This window comes from Muntiacus reevesi, chromosome 17 (assembly GCF_963930625.1).
Source record: "Muntiacus reevesi chromosome 17, mMunRee1.1, whole genome shotgun sequence".
In the NCBI taxonomy this organism is placed as follows: Eukaryota; Metazoa; Chordata; class Mammalia; order Artiodactyla; family Cervidae; genus Muntiacus; species Muntiacus reevesi.
The window spans coordinates 56,211,421-56,237,225 of record NC_089265.1 but is presented as its reverse complement, the minus strand read 5'-3'; the positions used below and the strand labels follow the sequence as shown (position 1 = coordinate 56,237,225).

At 41.5% G+C, this 25,805-nt stretch overlaps 1 protein-coding gene, 1 long non-coding RNA gene, 1 other non-coding gene and 1 pseudogene across 3 annotated transcripts in view; 1 reads left to right on the top strand and 3 right to left on the bottom strand.

The window, feature by feature from the left end:
* The window catches only part of RECK (reversion inducing cysteine rich protein with kazal motifs), a 77,314-nt gene extending 63,727 nt beyond the window's left edge, over positions 1 to 13,587 (bottom strand). The window contains exon 1 of the mRNA XM_065908239.1: positions 13,411 to 13,587. Within this exon, the coding sequence (XP_065764311.1) occupies positions 13,411 to 13,510 (100 nt within the window). The 5' untranslated portion in view covers positions 13,511 to 13,587. The remainder of the gene's footprint in view (positions 1 to 13,410) is intronic.
* Positions 13,588 to 18,519: 4,932 nt separating this feature from the next.
* Positions 18,520 to 25,805, bottom strand: part of LOC136148478 (uncharacterized) — a 64,807-nt gene continuing 57,521 nt past the window's right edge. Inside the window, exons 2-3 of the long non-coding RNA XR_010659505.1 lie at positions 19,372 to 19,617; positions 18,520 to 19,110 (exon numbers count right to left, since the gene is read on the bottom strand). This is a non-coding gene — a long non-coding RNA (uncharacterized lncRNA). The remainder of the gene's footprint in view (positions 19,111 to 19,371; positions 19,618 to 25,805) is intronic.
* On the top strand, positions 19,341 to 19,463 carry LOC136148806 (U6atac minor spliceosomal RNA). Its single transcript, XR_010659577.1, has one exon. It is a non-coding gene; the product is annotated as a U6atac minor spliceosomal RNA (small nuclear RNA).
* LOC136148726 (olfactory receptor 13C7-like) lies at positions 23,050 to 24,022 on the bottom strand (annotated as a pseudogene).

The following is a 25,805-nucleotide window of genomic DNA, read 5'->3' as shown; positions in this document are numbered from 1 at the left end:
AGGACATGGTTTTTGCCTTAAAGAAGCTTGTGATCTAACAGGGGAGACTGTCATTTAATAATAATCGCTACTATGTACTGTGTACTTTTCATGTGCCAGAATTTTACTACTTGTTTTATGATTATCTCATTCAACCCTCAACAATTATCCTATGGACTATATTCTATTATTATACCTATAGAGGAAGGTTAAATGATAAAAAGATAGTGAATTTTGTTTTGGACTTGCTAAATGTAAGTCTCCATTATCTCAGTGAAATAAATAGAGATTAGGTTTGAAAACAAAAAGAGTTGAGGGCTTGAGGTGAGGTTGTAAATGTCTCTGAATAGCCACTGTGGAGAACAAAGAAAGCAACTATAAATGTTTCTCAAACTTTTTTCTATGAAACACTGTTTCATGATGTGTTAATATCTATTCCTCAAGAGAAAATGTTTCATGTTCAAATAAATTAGGAAAGAAAGGATTAAAAAGTTAAAGAGAATTTTTTTAAAAATTATTTTATTTTATTTTTATCCTCTGGAGAAGGGAATGGTAACTCACTCCAGTATTCTTGTCTGGAGAAACCCACGGACAGAGGAGCCTGGCAGGGCTACAGTCTACGGGGTCGCAAAGAGTCAGAGAGGACTGAGCGACTACACTTTAATACCGTTTTTAATTTATTTTTTTAACACCAAAAACATTTTGCATTGGGGTATAGCTGATCTTAAATTCTTAAGATTTTGAGAAATTTCTTTCTCAAATCTGAGAAAATTCTTAAAGACATGGGAATACCTGACCTGACTCCTGAGAAATTTGTATGCAGGTCAAGAAGCAACAGGTAGAACTAGACATGGAACAACAGACTGGTTCCAAATCGGGAAAGGAGTATGTCAAGACTGTATATTGTCACCCTGTTTATTTAACTTATATGCAGAGTACATTGTGCAAAATGCTGGGCTGGATGAAGCACAAGTTGGAATCAAGATTGCTGGGAAAAATCTCAATAATCTTAGATATGCAGATGACACCACCCTTATGGCAGAAAGCAAAGAACTAAATAGCCTCTTGATGAAAGTGAAAGAGGAGAGTGAAAAAGTTGGCTTAAAACTCAGCATTCAGAAAACTAAGATCATGGCATCTGATCCCATCAATTCATGGCAAATAGATGGGGAAACAGTGGAAACAGTGACAGACTTTATTTTGGGTGCCCCAAAATCACTGCAATGGTGACTGCAGCCATGAACTTAGGACACTTACTCCTTGCAAGAAAAGCTATGACCAACCTAGACAGTACATTAAAAAGCAGAGACGTTACTTTGCCAACAAAGGTCCGTCTAGTCAAAGCTATGGTTCTTCCAGTGGTCATGTATGGATTTGACAGTCGGACTATAAAGAAAGCTGAGCACCGAAGAATTGATGCTTTTGAACTGTGGTGTTGGAAAAGACTGAGAGTCCCTTGGACTGCAAGGAGATCAAATCAGTCAATTCTAAATGAAATCAACCCTGAACATTCATTGGAAGGACTGATGCTGAAGCTGAAACTCCTATACTCTGGCCACCTGATGCGAAGAACTGACTCACTGAAAAAGACCCTTATGCTGGGAAAGATTGAGGGCAGGAGGAGAAGGGGACAACAGAGGACAAGATGGTTGGATGGCATCACCAACTCAATGAACATGAGTCTGAGTAAGCTCTGGGAGTTGGTGATGGACAGGGGAGCCTGGCGTGCTGCAGTCCATGGAGTCACAAAGAGCTGGACCTGACTGAGCGACTGACCTGAACTGAACAGCCAATCAATAATGTGACAGTTTCAGGTGAATAGTAAAGGGACTCAGTCATATACGTACACGTATCCATTCTCTCCCAAACCCGCTCCCATCCACGCTGGCACAGAACACTGGGCAGAGTTCCATGTGCTGTACAATTGGTTTTTGTTGGTTATCCATTTTAAATATAGCAGAGTGTACATAACTTCCCAAAGTCCTTAACTATTCCTTCACACAATTCCCAACCATGAGTTTGTTTTCTAAGTCTGTGAGTCTCTGTTTTGTAAATAAATTCATTTGTATCATTTCTTTTTAGATTCCACATATAAGGGATGTCATATATTTCTCCTTCTCTGACTTATTTCACTCGTACTACACTCTCTAGGTCTACCCATGTTGCTGCAAATGGCCTTATTTCATTCTTTTTAATAGCTGAATAAAATTCCTTTGTAGACATATATGCGCGTGCATGCGTGTGTGTATATAGATATATATATACACCACATCTTCTTTATCCATTCCTCTGTCAATGGACATTTAGGTTCTTCCCATGTCTTGTAAACAGTGCTGCCTTGAACACTGGGGTGCATGTATCTTTTCAGGCCATGTTTTTCTCTGGATATATGTCCCTGAGTGGGATTGCAGAGTGATATGATAGCTCTAGTTTTAGTTTTTTAAGGAACCCCCATACTATTCTCCACAACAAGTGGCTGTACCAACTTACATTCCCACCAACAGTAGCAAGAGGGTTCCCTTTAAAGAGAATTCTTTACTGGACTTTATGAAACCTTTAATATATTAATATGCATCATTAACTCCTAAAAGGGATCTAAGTTTCTCAGAGCACAAGATATTTTTCTCATGCCACTTATTTTACATCTCAGCATGCCAATTTGAGAAACATCACAGAAAAGGAAAAATGATGCCAAGCAGCATTATGGGCCCAGAAAAATTAATAAATTAGTGATATAGATAATCAGCAGGGGCATGTCATTATTCTACACTGAAGCTAACTGGGAAAAAAGATAAAGCTGAATTGATCAAGGGCTGTTTAGAGAGTGCTAAATCAAAAGTGACAGGGACATGAAAAGATTGCATTTCAGGCAGCTAGATCCAATACAATGCCTACATATGTGTGCGTGTATATATTCTCTTTAAATGAAATGTATATAATTTCAGTATATAAAATAGATGACAGCAGAGCTTTTTTGACTGAAGGTAAGATTGGTATTGGGAAGAAATGAATGAATAAAAAAGGTTCCCTTTAGCTCTTACCAACATCCTTTTAAGCTCAGAACTGATATTGTTAATCCATAAAACAGTAACAGGGCATATGATATTACTAACATATTGCTACAGTTTAGTTTCATAAAACACTATCGTGGGGCAGGCTTTCTAATGCTATATGGAAAAGGGTGTCTTAAAGTTTTAACATTTTACTTAAAAATTCTGAAAAATAGCATTGAAACAAGTATACTATCAAGAGTGAAACAGATCACCAGCCCAGGTTGGATGCATGAGACAAGTGCTCAGGGCTGGTGCACTGGGAAGACCCAGAGGGATGGGATGGGGAGGGAGGTGGGAGGGGGGATCAGGAAGGGGAACACATGTAAATCCATGGCTGATTCATGTCAATGTATGGCAAAACCCACTACAATATTGTAAAGTAATTAGCCTCCAACTAATAAAAATAAATGGGGAAAAAAAAAAAATCTGAAAAAGTGAAAGTGAAGTCGCTCAGTCTTATCTGACTCTTTGCAACCCTATGGACTATAGCCCATCAGGCTCCTCCATCCATGGGATTTTTCCAGGCAAGAATACTGGAGTGAGTTGCCATTTTCAGCATATAGAAATTCCATTAAGTTTCAGAACTTAAAAAAATTCCTTGTTTATAGGCTGTAGCTACCTTCTTAGAAGCGTTGAATTCAAGGATGGGCCCAATCACTAATAAGACTTTCTCACAACACCCCTCTCTTTGCCATGACACACCATGCTGAATCCCCTCCCTTCTAAGATTCTGTTGTGTCCCCAGCCTCATTAGAATGAAGACAGGCAAGAATTGAAAGGTGGGGGCGGGGGATCTTCTGTGTGATATCGATGGGATCTTTTCAAGTGCTCAAGTTGTTGCCACTTTCTACTATCTTCCAACACAAAGGTCACACAAGGGCAGAAAATCCAGCTGAAGGAGAGCAAAGATAACTCAGAATAATACATGATCCCTATAAGCACGGGCTTAGCAAAAAGTAAACAGGCAGGCAAGAGTCTGACTTGGGCCTAGGAATTTTTGGAAAAAAAGTTTCTTGGAGCAAAGGTCTATTTAGAGCAGAAATATGAAATATGTCACAATTAAAACTCTAATAACAATGAAAGATTTGTTAAAAATATAAAGGCTTATTTTTTCCTATTTAATGGTGAAAGTCAAATTTATAGTGGGGTGACCCCCAAAGTTAAATTTTTAAAATGATTCACTGTTTCATTAAGAAATCCCAAAATCTGGAAAAGAAGAAAAATGATCTCATATTCCTATTGTTCTGTCAGAACGTGTATTTACATATTTCTTTCTAGTCTTTCCAAAAGTCTTCTGAAATTTCTGACAGAATGGGATTAGAGAGCAGCCTGAAGTCTTCTAGTAGTAATGCCCTTCCCCCTCCTAACCAAGCATTCCTCTGTAATAATACATTTCCTCTCTGGAGAGGAACTGCCACCCTCCTAGAACAGGCTAGGGGACCTATACTACATCATGTTTTCCACATTTTATTTTTAACCTCAGTCATCATTATATTTGTACACATTTTTCTTTCTTTGAAACAACAAAAACTTACTAGACTCTTAAACACTGCATACTTTTAAAGAAATGTCTATAAACAGACATTAACTCATATGCCTTCATTAAGAATGAGGGCAAAGGATTCAAATGCAATTAATGTGGCAATTAAAGGTCTTTGTCTTTTCAGAGCTTTCAAAATGGATTAATTGGGTCATTCAACTATTACAGTACAAAAAACTCTTGAAGGCCTTATTTTTATACAAAAAAAGACAGTGAATTCTAGAAATGCTTTGTTTTTATAATTTGATTCTAATCTAATTTCTGGTTCTTCAAGAATAGTTTAAAACTCTGGTTATTTAAAAAAAAAAATGGAACTGAACAGATAGAGGTAAATTAGTTCAAAATAACACTTGATATTGACAGGATGAAAATAAATAGCACAGATATCATCTTTATTAAAGACATAAGGATGAGTGTCATATTTTGCATTCTTATTTCAAAACTCTGAAAATATAAAATTAATAAAAACCCAAAAGTGATTACTAAAAGCCACGTATTTGGGGTTTAAGATGGTATTAGTGTAACCTAGAAATATTCTAGCAGAATTACCCAGAATTACCCAGAATTAATTAGAAACATCAAGGGTTGGCTGCTGGTTTGGGCCACGTGCCTACTAAGACAGGCAAGTAAGCGGGAAGCACATGCTCCAGCCACAAGGGAAAAATGCAACTTCTGAGACCAACTAGCATTTAAAAAAAACAATTACACACCCTAATCTAAAACTAAAATATTCATAGAATTATAGGATATTTGAAGTTAAAAGAGATTTTGCTACAGAAGCCTCCCCAAACCTCAATTTGGTTAATGAAAAGCCAGTACTGTTTTCTTTTCTAAAGAAAATAAAGATTCCTTCTAATTAATGTATTTTTAGAGAATTACTAAAACAGAATATATATATCCTGCACTACTGAAAGGGAATGAACTAAATCTGAGCTGATACTGCAAAAAGGTCATTCCAAATAAAAAAAGTATGTTAATTTAAAAAAATCTTATCTTATTTTAAAATCTTTATTTCCAAAACAGCCTGGAGATTGACCATCCCTTAAAAACATTGAAATGACAACTGCCACTTTAACTTATAAATGCATTCTTACAATTGTCACATTTATCCCTTGGAAGATGGATATGTGCCTGTGTATATACATAAACACTGCACCTTTTTCTTGACTCATTTACACGTTACAGATATCCTCCATTGCTTGCCTCAAACTATAATGCTACAACTGCCAATTAGGTTCATTATCTTCTGTTATCAATATGACTGCCAGATTAATTTTTTAAATTACTTTTCATGATGTCACTCTTTTAATCAAGGGTCCACAATGGCTTCCTGCTATTTCAGTTCTAAATTTTCTTAAGTCTTCTCTTACCTCCCCTCCCCTGATCTTCTATTATTTTTTAACAAGGAAAGCCTATTATTTATATAATAATACCTTGAACACAGCCTTCTGCTTGTAATGCTTAGTGCCCGCTTTCCAGCTGACATAAATCCCAAACATCTTTCAAGGCTTAAAATTAAGCCCCATCTCAACTCTAAGTAAGCCTTTCTTCTCTAACAACTCCGGGCCATGTTGTTTTTTTGGTTAATGTCCTACTATTCCAGTCAAAACTGAAAACTTTAACAGTTAACTCTAATAATTTCATGTGTGTAGTAATGGTATTTCCAGACTGAATGTGAACTTCTTGTACACAATTTAGCACAGTGCTCAGCTCAAAAAATTTTCTTATTCACTGGTTAATAAGTAATAATTTCCTACTTATGCAAAGTATTTTTAATCAGAAAAAAATGTATGAGAAGTTTATTTCTCCCACTGTACCACTGTCATACCACATTTCCCATGGTGACCAAGCCAGAATTTAGCACACATCGTAAAAGTTATTGACCAGGTCGAAAGATAGGCTGGACCCAAACATATGCACAGGCACAGAGGTATGTACCCAGAGGGTGGTGGGCTCTATAGACACCAGGTCAAGATGAGCTGGAGCTAAGGAAGTTTTATGGTGTAGAGAAACCATGAGTAAGAAGAGGAAGCTGGTGGTGGAGAATGGGAAAGGCAAGAGATGTACAGAGACAAGCTATGAGAGACAGAGAGAGACTGTCTCTAAAAGTAGTCTTGGCTCCTGGCAGCTTTCCAGTTCCCACAGCAGTCCCTGAGGTTGTGCTCAATTTCCTATCCTTGGATTTCCATGTTCCCTGTTAGATGCTATCTAGCTAGCTCCCTACTCCTGAGCTACCTTGGTTTCTGTTCTTTTGGGGGTCAAAAGACCCTAAAAATATTATCATACATCATTATGAAACAACTAAGCAAATGACTCCTCAGATCCACCCCTACCCCACAGACGCTAATAGCCAGTATTCTCGGATAATTTTCTCCATTCTATGCCATCTATTCCCACCTATAAAACGAGGGATCTCAAAGTATTTCTGTCTGGCTCCCAATGATATATTCCACGGTCAAAATGTTTCTCCTAATACTTGTTACACTTTTCTTGAAGTCTTCTTCATGTAAGTTATGTGCTCTACATCATGTACTATGTATTTGACTAAATCGTACGATTTTTCCTCAAATATATTCAGATTTAGAATATAAATGGAAATGTACTAATATAACTACACAATACTAGTAATGCAGATATTACACACTTTTTGGTGATATTTAATGTCTGATATTCTCACTAAACCATAAACCCCATAAAAGCAGAGACCACATCTGTTTTCGTTTACCACACTATGTACTTAATGCTTGTCATGGTGTCTGGCACTATTAACCCCTCAACGAATATTTGCTCAATGGAATACTTACAGGTATGACATTTAATTTAGTAAGCAATGGACCAAGGGGAATTATTCCTAATATCCACCTTAAACATATAAGAAAACAGAAATTTTGATTCTCTTCCTGACTCACCTGCCAAACCTCCAACTTACTTCTCCCCATCATCTTGACCTCAGTAAATAGCAACACTTTCCACTAAGTTGCTCAAGGTGAAAATCTAGAAATAATCTCTAATTCCTGCTTCCCTCACTTTCCACATCCAATCCATTAGTAATATATTCTGAATTTGTCTTCTTTAATCTCCACCATCACTCTAATTATTATCTCCTGCTTCGACTACTACAGTGGCCTAATAGCTCTACTTTTATTCCTACCCTCTTACAATAACTTTTTTTATTCAGCAGTCTGTGTGATCTAAAACAGAAATGAAAGCATACATCTCTTAAAGGTTCACTGGTTTCTATTTGCATATACAATAATATCCACAGTCCTTATGTGGCTTTTTGCAAGGCTCAGTACTACCTGCACGCGTGTGTGCTAAATCGCTTCAGCTGTGTCCCACTCTCCTGAGTTCAGTTCAGTTCTGTTGCTGCTCAGTTGTGTCCGACTCTTTGCGACCCCATGGACTGCAGCACACCAGGCCTCCCTGTCCATCACCAACTCCCAGAGCTTGCTCAGACTTATATCCATCAAGTCAGTGATGCCATCTAAGCATCTCATACTCTGTCGTCCCCTTCTCCTCCTGCCTTCAATCTTTTCCAGAATCAGGGTCTTTTCAAATGAGTCAGTTCTTTCCATCAGGTGGCCAAAGTATTGGAGTTTCAGCTTCAACATCAGTCCTTCCAATGAATATTAAGGACTGATTTCCTTTAGGATTGACTGGTTGGATCTCCTTGCAGTCCAAGGAACTCTCAAGAGTCTTCTCCAACACCACAGTTCAAAAGCATCAATTCTTCAGTGCTCAGCTTTCTTTACAGTCCAATTCTCAAATCCATACATGACTACTGGAAGAACCATAGCTTTGACTAGACAGAACTTTGTCAGCAAAGTAACATCTCTGCTTTTTAATGTGCTGTCTAGGTGGGTCATAGCTTTTCTGCCAAGGAGCAAGCATCTTTTAATTTCATGGCTGCAGTCACCATCTGCAGTGATTTTGGAGCCCCCCAAAATAAAGTATGTCACTGTTTCCATTGTTTCCCCATCTATTTGCCATGAATTGATGGGATCAGATGCCATGATCTTAGTTTTCTGAATGCTGAGTTTTAAGCCAACTTTTTCACTCTCCTCTTTCACTTTCATCAAGAGGCTATTTAGTTCTTCTTTGCTTTCTGCCATAAGGGTGGTGTCATCTGCATAGCTAAGATTATTGAGATTTTTCCCAGCAATCTTGATTCCAGCTTGTATTTCATCCAGCCCAGCATTTTGCATGATGTACTCTGCATATAAGTTAAATAAACAGGGTGACAGTATACAGCCTTGACGTACTCCTTTCCTGATTTGGAAGCAGTCTGTTGTTCCATGTCTAGTTCTACCTGTTGCTTCTTGACCTGCATACAGGTTTCTCAAGAGGCAGGTCAGTTGGTCTGGTATTCCCATCTCTTTAAGAATTTTCCACAGTTTGTTGTGATCCACACAGCCAAAGTCTTTGGCATGGTCAATAAAGTAGAAGTAGATGTTTTTCTGGAACTCTCTCACTTTTTCAATGATCCAATGGATGTTGGCAATTTGATCTCTGGTTCCTCTGCCTTTTCTAAAACCAGCTTGAACATCTGGAAGTTCATGGTTTTTGTACTATTGAAGGCTGGCTTGGAGAATTTTGAACATTACTTTGCAAGCCTGTGAGATGAGTTCAATTGTGCGGTAGTTTGAACATTCTTTGGCATTGCCTTTCTTTGGGATTGGAATGAAAATTGACCTTTTCCAGTCCTGTGGCCACTGCTGAGTTTTCCAAATTTGCTGGCATATTGAGTGCAGCACTTTCACAGCATCATCTTTTAGGATTTGAAATAGCTCAACTAGAGTTCCGTCACCTCTACTAGTTTTTTTTTAAAGTGATGCTTCCTAAGGCCCACTTGACTTCACATTCCAGGATGTCTGGCTCTAATCCAGTGATCACACCATCATGGTTATCTGGGTCATGAAGATCTTTCTGTATAGTTCTTCTGTGTATTCTTGCTACCTCTTCTTAATATCTTCTGCTTCTGTTAGGTCCATACCACTTCTGTCCTTTATTGTGCCCATCTTTGCATGAAATGTTCCCTTGGCATCTCTAATTTTCTTGAAGAGATCTCTGGTCTTTCCCATTCTGTTGTTTTCTGACTCTCCTAGCCCTGGCTGATTCATCTGCTCACTATGATGAAACCATACTGACCTTCAGCATCTTCTTGCTTCAGGGCCTGTGCACTTTCTGGTCCCCACCCTGATCTTTCCCTAAGGACAGTACCTTTGGTCTTTAGATTTCAGTTCAGAACTTTACCTTCTCAAAGAAGCTTTTTTTGACATCATTGTGTAAAGAACCACTCCTCACTACTCACACAATTCTTTATGCTACCCTCTAGCTTCCTTCACAGCATATTTATAACTACTAGAAATCATTTTATTTATCTGTTTATTGTCTATCACCAACTCAATCAACATGAATCTGAGCAATCTCCAGGAGACAGTGAAAGACAGGGAAGCTCCAGTCCAAGGGGTCGAAAAGAGTTGGACATGACTTAGTTACTGAACAACAGTCTATTCCCCCTCTACTAGAAATCTAAGCCCCTTGAAAGCAGTAACCCTGAACCTAAAACAGTGCCTGACATATAGTAAGCATGCAAATTTTTTTGAATAAACTCTTGTAGTATCTATTTTGCTCTTTTAAAAAAACACATTTATAATATATAAAAACCACCTGTTTGACATCATTCCACTTTCTTCAAAAAGTGGCAAAGGGTGAAAGGTATGATTAATGAAAGACTTTAAATCTATGACTATAAGACAGGAACTTTTAGTAGCATACCAGAATAAACTGTTATATCTGGTTTCTCACCAATTTTAGCTCCTTTTACAGTGTGGGCCAAGATACTTCTGTTTGAAAGGAAAGAGAATCTGTTTCTTATTACATTCCCCCAGATAGGCGGTCACTTTTTCTAACTTAAAATTCATTACACTCTTTTTCAGGATCCTAGGCTATTACATAATTTCTTAAATGTCAACGTATTGAGACCTAGACCTTAATGTTACATTTTTCTCTCTTTAGTACTATTAGAAAATATCTTAGATAGAAACAGAGCTACTATCAGGTGCCATGACACACAGATTCTCAGACTGTAATACAGGGTTCCAACCCATCCTTCAAAGGAAACACTAGAGGTGCTGGGGAGAGAGTTGGGGGTCAAGGAGACCAGAAAGTACACTGTGGAAGTGTGGCATTACTCCAATGTACAAGATGTGGCCAAACTTCACAAGAGATAATAACTAGCAAGTCAAATCATTCCCTCCCTCTCCTCCAACAGGAATGAAATCTCCAAGTCAGAACAAATAAGACTTGTAAAATGCTTTATACCAGAGGAGACAGGATTACCCAACCTTGGATTGGGTAAGGAGATGAAAACGAAGCCTGAGAGGGAATACAAGTCAGGCCTTCATTGAAACACAATTTAATATTGTTTTCTTAATTTTTGTCTAGGATTGAGGAACATTTTCCACACTTTATACAAATCCACAGTGGAAGCCTTTGTTCATTATATTACTCAGTGTCCTTTATGTAAGGAAGCAGGCAACATATGCCTAAGAATTTAGTACAAGAGACAATTCTCACTTTTACATCAAACTTGGGGGCTTTCCTTTTTTACCAAAGAATGCAAATTCTGTGTTGTCATGGACGTTTTGAACTGGTAGGGCCTTTAGAAATCTGCTAGCCCAGAATTTCCTAAATTGGGATTGAGGTGCTATGAAGAAAAAAACAGTTCTTTAAGCAAACAAGTTTCTTTCTTTGCATAACAATTTTACTGAGATAAAAGTCACGTTAAATTAATCAAACAAGGATACCACTAGACTGAGGTGGTCAATTCCTTAGTAGCCTACCTAAGTAAACCAAAACTTAAGCCTATAATGCCCCAAGGTTAAGAGATCAGAATCCTAAGGACAATCAATCAGGAACAGTCATCTGGGCTTTCCCAAATAAGACACCTGCTCAAACCATAGCCAATCAAATATTTCCTTGCTTCATCTCCACCTTTTCTATAAAAGTCCTTCCTGAGCTCCTGTTACTTCCCATTTGGCACTGTCCAAATTCAAATCGATTTTTGCTCAAATAAACTTGCAATTTTAATATGACCCCGTCTATCTTTTAACAGTAACACATTATAAAATTCATCCTTTTAAAGTGTACCATTCAGTTGTTTTTAGTATATTCACAGACTTGTGCTATTTTTCAATTTCAAACATTTTCATCACCCTGAAAAGAAACCTCATGCTCATTAGCAGTCATTTCCCCATTTCTCCATTCTCCCAGCAACAAGTTTAACCACAGGAATCTTTGCAAATTATTGTGAACCTAACCTGTTTGTGAATTTATAAGAGAGGGGTACAGTGTACAGTGTTTCCCAAACTTATTTAATAGCTAATATGCTTGTATTATCTCAATTATCACAATAAAAATCTATGAGAATCTTTATATACAATAAATGTGGATATTAAAGCACAAAGAATAAAGCTAACTAAATTTGTTCAAATACTCTTAACCATATTATACTCTACTATTTCCCACAGAACTGACCAGCTGTGGGATAACAGGCAACTAGTTTTCTAATGAATCAAAACTTTGAAAGTGCTTTAATTCAATTTCTTTAACTTAAAGAGAAATATAGGGTCCAGGAAAGTAAGCTGATTTAGCCCCAAATATACAGCATTCTTTCTTTCTCCTTTGAGTTGTCTAATTGACAGCTTTGTTAGAACTCAATTATAATTAACCCCAGGCTCCTGACAATTCTCTCCCTTCTTTAAATATGCTTCACTTAAACAAAATCCTTTAACTCTGTAAGCTACCTCGAAACCTGTTGAGGCTGATTTTGCTCTTTCTAGGAGTGTCTCCCTGTGAGCAATGCACTTCTCCTCCACTTTTGCATGTATAAATCCCAGCCATCTTTTAATATCGAGTGAAGCTGGGGCATCATTCAGTTTTCTTCCCAACCTGAGTGGATTATCATCCTCTCTCTCCTGTGTGCACCCGCGGCCCTCATCGCTTCATCTGGATACTTCTGCCTGGAATCGGAGCCGCCCTGTCTTGTGGCACCCCACCCGCTCGCTAAAGCTCCTAGAGAGCAGAGTTGGCAACAACTCCTAAAACTCAGCACGTGGGAGACACTCAGTAAGCACTGAACAGCTTCCTATCCACTCGTGGTCTAATTCCTCCAGAGCAAGTACAAAACTCTCCTCAAGTCAGCCCCCACAGAGAGAGTTCCCTGAAATCTAATCTCTCTCCTGCCAGAGTCCAGCGCTGTCTTGGAAACACTGCATACCTACAGCGAAGAGCAGCAGAAACGGATTTAGAAGACTTGGACCGAGTCTCTGCCTGAGACTTCAGAAGTCAGTCAGGCTGTAGGGCACGTAAGTGCTCGCTGCCCGAGGTCGGCCTTTCTGAACCGAGGGTCAAGTAACAAGCAACAGTAACTGGCCAGGGTGGCGGTAAGGCGGCGGCCCCTCCAAAATCCCGTCCCACCCTCGCGACGGTCCTGGGCGAAGGCATTCCACGCTCTCCGGACAGAGACCCGAGCCGGATGAGGGGACACGGGCTGAGCTGAGGGCTCCTGCTCGGTGGGTGACAGAGGAAGGCCTCGAACCCAGGTCACCGCTTCCAGTTCAGGGGATCTGGGCGGAAAGAGGGAGGGTGGAGAGGGGTCCTGCTCGCCCCGCCTCAGTCCCTCCCGCCGCCTGCTGGGACCTCCCGACCCTGGGTCACCAGACTTGGACCGGGTCTGGGGGTCGCCGGCACCCCCGCCCCCTGCTCCGCGCCATCTTGGAGCGCTGAGGAGACCGCTCTGGACCTCCCCGAACCGCTGCTCCAGCAGTTACTCACCCGCACTGCCCGGGGCCAGGCCCCCTGCCACCTCCGCGACCCCAGCCACCGTCAGGAGAAGCAGCAGCGCGCCTCGCGGGGAGGCCCGGACGGTCGCCATGTCCAGGCCTGGGGCTCCAGGGCCGCTAGATGCTCGGACCCAGCCTGCCCGCCGCGGCAACTCGCGGAGGCCCCGCCCCGGTGGCCCGGACCCCCGGTGATTGGCTGCGGCGCGAAACCCCGCCCCTCGGCCGCAAGGCTTTTCCAAAACCTGCTGGGGGCGGGAACCTGCCCGAGACCCCGCTCTTTGTTAAGGCCCAGCGAGCTATCTGTCCGCTTCTGCGGCGGAATCTGGCAGCCGGCGTCCTCCAAGCGGCGAGTCGGAGGATGTCAGCGTTGCCAGGGTCCTAAGAACGCCTCGACCGCCCGAGGTTTGCAGATGCGGTCCCTGAGGCTCAGCGAAGAGACCACCAGCCCAGGGTCACACCGCAAGTTCTCCTGAGAACTGGGGCACAGGCCAAGGCTGAAGCAAAGGGACTTGTCCCTTCCACGTACTTCAGCGAGCTTAACATCCTTTCTGCCGGACGCTGCCGCACACCCCAAGAGGGCGTGTCATCCGGGACAACGCCCCCTCCCCTGAAACCGGAGGGGCTCCGCCTCTGACAATCTCCTGACGAGAGCCCAGGCAGGAGTTCGCCGCCAAATCTCTTCGGCACGTGTAGCCTCACTGTGCCTTTGATGTTCTAAGGACGCCTGATGTTCCCATCAGGAGAATGTGGAGAGGGGAATGCTTGTGTATCTAAATATAGAGAGCCTTGAAGGCTAGGCTGGGTTTAGACTTTAAGAGACGATTTGGAGGTGGGTCCGCTTATTATCAAAGCGTTCTCCAACCTCCACCCCCGTTCCTATGTCTCTCCTCTCCCCCTCTTTTCCTTTTGTCAATTATGTAATACCTTCTTTCCTTTCCTCTTCCTTAAAAAAACAAAAAACAAACATAACCACAGTTACGTTTTAAAATATGGAATATCATTAAATATCCAGTGTTTACATTTTCCTTATTGTCTCATAATTTCCTTTTACAGTTTTCAAGCGCCAACCAAAGTCCACATACAGAAGTTCGTTTGTATGTCCTTTAGGTCTCTATCTATTGTCTCCTTTAGGAAAATGTGAATAAGTTACAATAATCTTTCTAAAACGTTTGTTCTGGCAACAACCCTCTTGCTTCTCTGAGAGACCACCTCTTTACTTACAGGATGGAATGATGTACAGTTATTCAACATGGTACATGGTATCAGAGGCTTTCAGCATTTAGACCCAATCACCTTTATCAGTTTCATCTCACCTTATATCCCACTCCTCCCTAGGAGAGAAGAGTCAAACAACCTAGAGTTGCGCTGATATGGTAGCCACTAGCCACATGTGGCTATTGAATACTTGAAACATAGCAATTCCAAACTGAAATATGCTGGAACCAGATTTGGAAGACTTAGTAAGAAAACGAGAACCTTGCTTATTTAACATATGCAGAGTACATCATGCGAAATGCCTGACTGTACAAAGCACAAGCTGGAATCAAGATTGCATGGAGAAATATCAATAACCTCAGATATGCACATGACACCACCCTTATGGCAGAAAGCGAAGAGGAACTAAAGAGCCTCTTGATGAAAGTGAAAAAGGAGAGTGAAAAAGTTGACTTAAAACTCAACATTCAAAAAACAAAGATCATGGCATCTGATCCCATCAATTCATGGCAGATAGATGGGGAAACAATGGAAACAGTGACAGATTATTTTCTTGGGTTCCAAAATCACTGCAGATGGTGACTGCAGCAATGAAATTAAAAGATGCTTGCTCCTTGGAAGAAAAGCTATGACAAACCTTGCATATTAAAAAGCAGAGATATTACTTTACCGACAAAGGTCCGTCTAGTCAAAGCTATGGTTTTTCTAGTAGTCATGTTTGGATATGAGAGTTGGACCATAAAGAAAGCTGAGCGCTGAAGAATTGATGCTTTTAAGTTGTGGTGTTGAAGAAGACGCTTGAGAGTCCCTTGGACCGCAAGGAGATCCAACCAGTCCATCCTAAAGGAAATCAGTCCTGAATATTTATTGGAAGGACTGATGCTGATGCTGAAACTCCAACACTTTGGCCACCTGATGCGAAGAACTGACTCACTGGAAAAGACCCTGATGCTGGGAAAGATTGAAGGCAGGAGGAGAAAGGGACGACAGAGGATGAGATGGTTGGATGGCATCACCGACTCGATGGACATGAGTTTGAGCAAGCTCTGGGAGTTGGTGATGGACAGCCTGGTGTGCTGCAGTCCATGGGGTCGCAAAGAGTCAGACACGACTTAGTGAATGAACTGAAAATGTTATTAAAGCTAACTTCACCTTTTTAAAAAAACTTGTTTTTGTTTTAAAATGACTTTATTTTTTAGAGTGGTTTTAGGCTCACAGAAAAACTAAGCAGAAGTTACAGAGATTTCCCATATACCCCCTGCTTCAACATACAATATACTCACTGACCCCTCCACTGTCAACATCCCACACCACATTGGTGCATTTGTTACAGCTGATGCACTGACACGTCATTATCACCCAAAGTCCCCAGTTTACCTTAGAGTTCATTCTTGGCTTTACACATTCTGTGGGTTTTGACAAATATATAATGACATGTAGCCACCGTTATTCTTTTTACTTTTTTTAATGTGACTATTAGAAAACTTAAAATTATGTATATGGTTCACTTTGGGGTTCATATAGTTCTATTGTACAGTGCTGGTGTAATTACTTTTCATTCTAAACAAAGGTTAATGCTCAGAGATCATCTTTAAAGTGGCACTTTTAAAAAATGTTACTCATCAATGATTTTGTCCTGAGCTGAAAACATCTTTCTATATTTCAGATAAATAAAACCCATCAAATCTTTTGATTCATCTTGGTGCACTATAATTTCCCCATCACTTTACTTTTGTTTCTTTATAAAGTATTTCAAGTAATCTTCCTATAGAAATCAAATAGGTGGTTGCTTTTTAAAAAAATTTAATATGATAATATTTGCCTTTTAATGCGAGTGTTTGGATTTAATGTAATTATTGATATATGATTGAGTATAAATCTATCTTGCAATTTGTTTTCTATTTACTCCAGTTCTTTTTTCCTTTTTCCTACTTTTCCTACCTTCTCTCAGAATAATAAAGTGTTTGGAGAGCTGTTTTTATTATTTCATTATATCTCTTCTATTGGCTTATCAGCTCTACTTCTTTGTTTTACTTTTCAGTAGGTGTGCTAGAGTTTATCGTATACAGTTTAACTTATTACAGTCCACCTTCAAATAATAATCATCACTTCATGTCAAATGTAAGACGTGATGCCAGTATACTTCCATTTTCTCCTCCCATCTTTTGTGCTAACGTTATCATACATTTTGCTTCCACGCACTGTTATTATTTTGCTTTAAATAGTCAATTATTCAAGAGCTTATAAAATGAGAAACTGTGTTTTATGTTTACCCATATGTCAAGCATTTCTGATGCTCTTCATTCCTTTATGTAACTCCAGATTTCTCTTTGCTATCTAGAGGAAGAGAAATATTTTGATTAAGAACATGGCAGGTTTTGCTGATTTTAATTAACTAGGACCCCATACATTGGTTTTGGGAGTTTATGCATACTATTAATACATTCCTGAAGTTAATTTTTAATGGAAGTGATTTTTCTCGGTTTATTTAGCTTAAACGCATTTTCTTGTCAATCAGAGACCGTCCCTCCACTCCCATCAGTCCCCAGCAACGTGACTCACTGGGATGGGGAAGGAGGCAAGCCCCTGGAAAAGGGAGGCTGTAGTGGGCTGGGACACGGAACCAAAGAGGGGCTTGAAAATACGAGATAAGAGGGGGTCTGAGCCTTGTCTCCCGTGGAGCTCAGAGAAGTGACACATCTCATAAAGTTCCCCTGCACTTAGCGTGACGGGCATGTAGAGGAGATATGGCTGCAAACGTGTTCTGTCCCCGCCCCCCCGCCGAGAATGCCACAGAAGAGGAGCTTAGCGTTTTCTGTCCCTGCTGGCTCAGATGGTGAAAAATCTGCCCAGCAAGGCAGGAGACTCGCGTTCGATCCCTGGGCCAGGAAGACCCCCCTGGGGAAGAGAATGGCAACCCACTCCAGTATCCTTGCCTGGAGAATTCCATGGTCAGAGGAGCCTGGCGGGCTACAGTCCATAGGGCTGCAAAGAGCTGGACACGACTGAGTGACTAACCCAGGAGCTGAGAGAGCTGAGAGCCCAAAGAGGCCTCAAGATCAGAACAAGGAGGCTGTAACCGGTGTCTGCATGGTCTGTACAACTGGATGCCAGATGAGAATGCAGGTATCAGTGGGGATTGATTATGACAACTGAGGACCAGATGTCCTGCCTTCTTCCCTAGTCCCAGCTGGTGGGTTTGACTCTATATGTTTTCCTCTCAAAACTATGGAGGGGGTTGGGGAGAGGCCTTGACTCAGCTGAGATCCTACTGAATTGACTAAGATTAAGTTTCAGTCGTTCGGCAGGAAGGGGACTTGCAGAGACAAGTAGCTGTCCATCAGAGATTTGTGCAGCCCTGCTAGAAACTGTCACTTAGAAGCAACTGCCCAACCAGAGCAAACGTTTTCTGAGCCCTATCACGTTTTCTGTTCTTTTACTGACTGTGACTATAACCTTGGAAAACAAAGGATCCCATGCCTTGGAGCAGAATTGGTGTATTTGACAGTCCCATTGCCCCTATATTGAGATCTCACAGGACAGAGAGAAGCCCTAACGCCAAGTCATTCAATAAGAACACATTATAAAACTTAACATTGTGACCTCAGCCTGTGATTCTGGTACAATATCTTGCCAACGTCCTGTAAGCCCTCTAAACATATGAGCCTGTGAATATGAAATTGTCCCCATTCTCTACTTTCCTTGCCTGCTTACTTCAGCAATTTTGAAACTTAAAAAGTATTATTTTTATTTTTTAGCAATGGAACCCTTTTCCCAACAAAATCTTACAGAGTCCTACCATATAAAATAGAATTAAAAAAGCTGCATTTCAATGCTACATTTATTTTCTCAGTTCAAACATATAATTAATAATAATTGGTTCAAAGACAATAAATGAGAATTCAGATAATAAATGAAATTTTGATAAACACAAAAACTTGCAATTGGGAATTATGTTTGATAATGTGGGCTTCCCTGGTAGCTCAGCTGGTAAAGAATCTGCCTGCAATGCAGGAGACCCTGATTCAAGTCCTGGGTCAGGAAGATTTCCTGGAGAAGGAATAGGCCACCCAATCCAGTATTCTTGGGCTTCCCTAGTGGCTCAAATTGTAAAGAATCCGCCTGCGATGTGGGACACCTGGGTTAAATCCCTGGGTTGGGAAGATCCCCTGGAGGAGGGCATGGCAACCCACTCCAGTATTCTTGCTTGGAGAATCCCCACGGACAGAGGAGCCTGGCGGGCTATATTGTAGTCCATGGGGGCCCAAAGAGCTGGACACGACTGAATGACTAAGCGCAGCGCAGCATGATAATTGTAGTCACACCAGTTTTGGCTTCCATCTCTGTACTTTGTTTTGATTGCCTGTTGTAGAGAAAATCCTGCTTCATACAGATGAGTAGTTTGCAAAGGGTCTTGGTTTTTGAATTAGCCCACCTTGCATTCTCTGACTTCTCTTTGTTCAAGTTAACATGGTACCTTGAAAAAGAAATATTGAGAGATTTTTATTTCAATACTGACTCAGGAACACTTATGTCCATACCCAAACCTGCACATGGATATTTGTAGCAGCTTTGTTCATAACTGCTAAAACTTGGAAGCAACCAGGATGTCTTTTAGTAGGTAAGTGGTTAAATTAATGGTGGTACCTCCATACAATGGAAGATTGTTGAGCAACAAGAAGAAATGAGCTAATCAAACCACAAAGAGTGTTGTATGGAAGGAGAGGTTAGCACCCACCTTGACAAGGATGGAAGAGGCCCTTGTGCCTGACAACACACAGACGGCTAAGGCATTGATACCTACTTTGTGGCATCTAACCACTATTTTTAAAAGGGGCTGGTGGCGGCAGAGGATGAGATGGTTGGATGGCATCACCAGGTCAATGGACATGAGTCTGAGCAAACTCCAGGAGACAGTGAAGGACAGGGAAGCTTGGCATGTTGCAGTCCATGGGGTTGCAAAAAGTCAGGCACGACCTAGCAACTGAACAAAACAGAATAATAATCACGATGTTAGAAAAAAAAAAAAGAAAACCAATACCAACAGCAAAAAAAAAAAAAAAAACACCCACAAAAAGGGATGAAACTTAAAAGGCATATTTCTGAGTGAAAGAAGCCAATGTGAAAAGTTTACATACCTTCAGATTCCAACTCAACAACATTCTGGAAAAGGCAAAATTGTGGAGACAATAAAAAGTTTAGGGATTGCCTGGGGCTAAAGGGGAAGGGAGGGGTGAAGAGGCAGAGCACAGAGGATTTTCAGGTCAGTTAAAATGTTCTGTTTGAAACTATAAAGCTGGATACATGTTATTAAACATTTGTCCAAACCTACACACCAGGAGTGAACTCTAAACTATGAACTCTGGGTGATGATGTGTCAATGTAGATTCACTGATTGTAGCAAAGATACCATTCTGCTGATGGGAGAGGGTATGGGCAGAGGGGGACCTGGCATATGAGAACTCTCAGTACTTCCTGCCCAGTTTTGCTGTGAACCTAAAATTGCTCTAAAAAACAAACTGTATTGATTTTTTAAACACCAGGTCGACCTTAAAAATAAGAAAATATTGATTCACTAATAAAGTTTGGATAATTGCTCAAATTCCTTATTATAAATGTAGTCAGAGAAGTAACACCCCCAAATGTCTGGTTAACTCCAATACTATATATAATGTGACATTATTACTGTGTGACCACTTACATGTTCCTTTGTCATTGTGCAATTGGCTATGACACTGTGATGAGAACATGCACCAGGCAGATGATTCGGAGCTTTGCCCAACACTTAATTGGAAACAGAGCACATTTGTATTCCTTGGTACTATTATATGTAAGCAGTTGAGCGTGGCTTGGATTTGAGAAATGATCAGTGCAGATTTACACTTTTTCTAATCAAGGACACATTCAAAGAAGACAAAAAGAAATATGCGAAAAAAAAAAAGAAAGAAAGAAATATGCAGAGATGGTAGGAAAAGATTTATTCTGAGGTCTATGAAAAGGAATCATCTCACCACACACATACTATTGTGACAGTGGTTTCTTGTGTGTCAAAAATCAAAATGCAAGTTTGTGTGTGTCCATGGTCTTACTTAAATTTATTTAGTTATTTAGTTTATACATTAAAGAAGCTCAAGTCAAATATTTGTAGAGCCCAACAAACTTCCATTTGGGAGCAGCTTGATTCTTGCTTGATTAGACTATATTATTCAAGAGTTTTGTGCAAGAGTTTTGCATGTTGGAACATGTCTGTTTTAATTCTGATACCCTCTTTCTCTTTCAAAATAATGAATCATGCTCTCTTCCACAGCTGGAATAAATATGTCATTCTGTTGTCTTTTTTGCTTTGTGTAATCACTTTGGTGTTTACGTTTAATTCTAATTCATCCTGTTTCTGGCAGTATGTGGTGTGGTGTATGGATCAAAGGCAAACCTTCATTCAGTTGAATGTCACTGTTGTCCCACTGTTTATTAAAAACTGGTTCCTTTTCATGCTATTAATTTTGACTTGATGTGTATATGTATTAAATTCTTATAGTTGGAATTAATTTTCTGGTATCTCATAACCATTGATTTTACACACAAAAAAATATCAACACTTTTTTAAAAAAAGCCAATGGTCTGTTGTTCAGTAATTGTTACATTTTAGTAAGTTCAAATCTGGCAGGAAGACTCCAACATCATTACCTTCAAAAGATCCTTGTTCAATTATACTTTACAAGCTCAGTAGAGTCTTCTGGGGAATTAAAAACACTAAACAACTTTGTTTCTAAGCCCAGTTTTCCTATTGGCCTTACCACAGACACAGTGAAATTTGAATTGTTGTAGGTTAGAGACCAGGAATATGAATATTAAAGAAATTCTTCCAATTGTTACAATTTGAGAGCTTCCACCTTCAAAATTAAGGTTATTGTCTTATATTTATACTCTCAAGCCCCTGGTCCATCACCCTGCCTTCATTTACACTCCCAAAACACTCATCATTTTTTCCTTGCCACAGTTTGTCATGTCTAGAATTATGTTTGTTCTCAATTATTTGGTACTTTTACTACTGTAAATAAGATATTATCTCTGTTTTTATTTTTGCTCTTATTGATGGAATGTAGGAATACAATTGACATTTGAGAACTTATTTCTATATCCTTAACTTTCCTGAACTCTTAGTACTGATAATATTTTTCTAGTTAATACTTAGAAATACAATCATTATGTTTTCTGTAGAAATTGACATCTGTTTCTTCCTCTGCTATGTTAATGCTTCTTATTTTGTACTTGACAACATTTTTATATCTATTTGCACTTGACTGGAGAAGGCAATGGCGCCCCACTCCAGTACTTTTGCCTGGAAAATCCCATGGACCGAGGAGCCTGGTAGGCTGCAGTCCACGGGGTCGCTAAGAGTTGGACACGACTGAGCGACTTCACTTTCACTTTTCACTTTCTCGCATTGGAGAAGGAAATGGCAACCCACTCCAGTGTTCTTGCCTGGAGAATCCCAGGGACGGGGGAGCCTGGTGGGCTGCCGTCTACGGTATCACACAGAGTCGGACACGACTGAAGTGACTTAGCAGCAGCAGCACTTGACTGCACTTTAAGTGCTATTTGAAATGGGAATGACTGGTTTCTGGCCTAGCATGGAATAAGCTTGGGAGATGCCAACTCCCAAGTAGCTTGTACTAACAAGCTAACAAGTTAGTAGCTTGTACTAGCAAGCAAAAATCTGAACAGACTTATTGATAAACCAACAATTCTTCTTAGACCTGTAAGAGAAGTGAGGTCACAGGGCAGACTGCTACCCCCAAATTGGAGAGAACAGCCTGGGTTGCTGATGCTGGAGGACTTGGTACCTTCAGGAGTTGCTTCCTTGCCTCTCTGCTCAGTCCCTTGTCCCTCGTCCCAAGTCTTGCAGGGCCTACTACTCAGAGGTGTAGCGGCACCTAGGAACTTGGCAGAGATCCAGAATCTCCAGCCTCACTTGCGACTCAGTGAATCTGAGTCGGTATTTTCACAACCTCCCCAGGTGACTCAGGAACCTTGTCAGGCTTCACAAGTACTGACCTCAGGAGCTTGCAGAAATGTCCACCAGAGGGCAGGTTTGCAGCAGGCACAGGTATCCAGAGACGCCACTGGACACCCAGGTTCATTGGCGTAAAGCAGCTATGCTGTGATGTCACCGTGGTTATGCACAAAGTCAACAGTTTCTAGCCAGCACTTCTAGAAATTCAAAGCTCTTTTCTTCTAGGTTCTTAGAAGCTTCCATTGCCTATGAAACAAAGGCACGATGGTCAGTCTACTTTTTAGTTTTAGTCACGTGGTCCACATCGTGAACCTTGGGAGACCCCCTTCTGTTTGCTGGGTTCGCACTTCTCTACCAGGACAAAGGGGAGTTTGGAGACCCTGTGTTCTGGAGGCTGAAATTCTATGACAGTCGCTCAGTTAGGTGTTTCTGACCCACCAGGTTCCTCACAGCAGCCTTCACCTCCTTGTTCCTCAGGCTGCAGATGGTGGGGTTGAGCATGGGGGTCACCACCCCATAGGAGAGGGGGGTGAGCTTGTTGGCAAGGTCCTGTTTGTCTGCCCCCAGTGGGTCCTTGGATTTGGGCCTCCCATACATGAAGAGGATGGTCCCGTAGAAGATGAACACCACTGTGAGGTGGGCAGAGCAGGTAGAGAAGGCCTTTTTCTTCTCTACTGCTGAAGGGGTCCTCAGGACAGTAGCAGTGGTGAACACATGGCAGAAAAAGATGAACAGAACTGAGATGCTCATGAAAATAACAGTTGTTATCCCCATGCTGATCACATTGATGGAGATGTTAGCACAGGCCATGGCACTTCAGCACAGCCAGGATCTCACAGGTGAAGTGGTTGATGACGTCGTCCCCGCAGAAGGGCAGCCTCACAGCCTGGGTTGTCTGAACTACAGAGCTGGTGATACCAGCTGCCCAGGAGCCAACAGCCGTGGGCACGTAGGCAGCCTTACTCGAGACGATGGAGTACCTTAGGGAGGGGCAGATGGCCACATAGCGGTAAAGTGCCATCATGCTCAGGAGCACAAACTCTGTTCCTGCCATGGTGAAGGAGAGGAACATCTGCACGGCACAGGCTGAGAAGGGGATGGTTTTCCTGGGGGTAAGGAAGCTGTCAAGGATGGGGGGCACTGAGGAGGTGGTGTAGCAGATGTCCAGGAAGGAGAGGTTCCCCAGGAAGAAGTACATGGGCGTGTGCAGGTGGGAGTCAAGGACGGTCACCAGGATGAGGACCCCGTTGCCCAGCAAGATCACCAGGTACACGAGCAGGATGAGAACAGAGAGTGTTTTCTCCAGCTTTGGGTGGGCCGAGAGGCCCAGGAGAATGAACCCCACCAGCGGGGAGGTCTGGTTGGACCTGTCCATAGTGCCTCTGCTCCGTCACCTGCAGGAACTCTCTGCCGTCAACCTCAGCACTCTCTGACTGAAGTGCTGGCTTGCTAGTGAGGAATGCCCTCTCTGCTGAGCAAGAGGAAGACAACTTTAACAATGACGGTTTCTCTGTGGTTCTCGGTAAGATTCTGGGGACCAGGAAAGAATCTAGCTTGTCATCTTACGCCACCCTGTGTGCAAGAGACACCTGAGATGCCCCTGTGGTGATTTAATTTACCTGACCAGACATACTCATTTCTACTGAAATATCCTAGATGGTGGACTTCTCTTGTTAAATCTTGGTCAGAGAGAGTGGCATTGAAACATACATTCTTGTTGTTCAGTCGCCCAGTCGAGTCTGACTCTTTGCGACCCCATGGACTGCAGCATGCTAGGCCTCCCTATCCGTCACCATCTCCTGAAGTTTGCCCAAGTTCATGCTTATTGCACTGGTGATGCCATCCAGCCATCTCGTGCTCTGATACCTTCTTCTCCTTCTGCCTTCCATCATTCCCAGAATCAGGGACTTTTGCAATGAGTCATCTGTTCGCATTAGGAGACCAAAATACTGGAACTTCAGTTTCAGTATCAGTCCTTTCAATGAGTATTCAGGATTGATTTCCATAAAGATTGACTGGCTTGATTTCCTTGCTGTCCAAGGGACTCGCAAGAGTCTTCTCCAGCACCACAGTTTAAAGGGGCATCAATTCTTTGGTGCTCTACCAACTCTCACAACCATGCGGGACCACTGGGAAGACCACAGCCTTGAGTATATGGACTTTGTTGGCAGAGTAATGTCTCTGCTTTTCAACACACTGTCTAGGTTTGCCATAGCTTTCCTGCCAAGAAGCAATCGTCTTCTGACTTCACGGCTTCAGTCATCATTTGAAGTGATTTTAGAGCGCAAGACGGAGAAGGCAATAGCACCGCACTCTAGTACTCTTGCCTGGAAAATCCCATGCATGGAGGAGCCTGGTAGGCTGCAGTCCATGGGGTCGTGAAGACGGACATGAAGTCAGTCGGACATGACTGAGCGGTTTCCCTTTCACTTTTCACTTTCACGCATTGGAGAAGGAAATGGCAAACCACTCCAGTGTTCTTGCCTGGAGAATCCCAGGGATGGGGTTGCACAGAGTCAGACACGACTGAAGTGACTTAGCAGTAGCAATAGAACCCAAGAAGAGGAAATCTGTCACTACTTCCACCTTTCCCCCTTCTATTTGCTATGAAGTAATGGGGCTGGATGCCATGATCTTAGTTTTTTCTTAATGTTTAGTTTTAAGCTGACTTTTTCACTCTCCTCGTTCACTCTAATCAAGAGGTTCTTTAGTTCCTCTTTGCTTTCTGCCATTAAGGTGATATCATCCGCATATCTGAGGTCGTTGATGTTTCTCCCACCTATCTTGATTCCAGCTTTTAACTCATTCAGGCTGACATTTCTCATGATATGCTCAGCATATAGTTTATATAAGCAGGGTGACAACAGACAGCCCTGTCATACCCGAACCAATCAGTTATTCCATACAGGGGTCTAACTGTGGCTTCTTGACCCACATACAGGTTTCTCAGGAGACATGTAAGATGGTCTGTATTTCCACCTCTTTAAGAGCTTTGCACAGTTTGTTTCCATGTGTACATTACCAGATGTAAAATAGACAGCCAGTGGGAATCTGCTGCGTGATGCAGGGAGCTCAATCTGGTGCTCTGTGACGACCTAGAGGGGTAGCATGGGTGGCAGGTGGGAGTTGGAAGGGAGTTTCAAGAGGAAGGGGACATG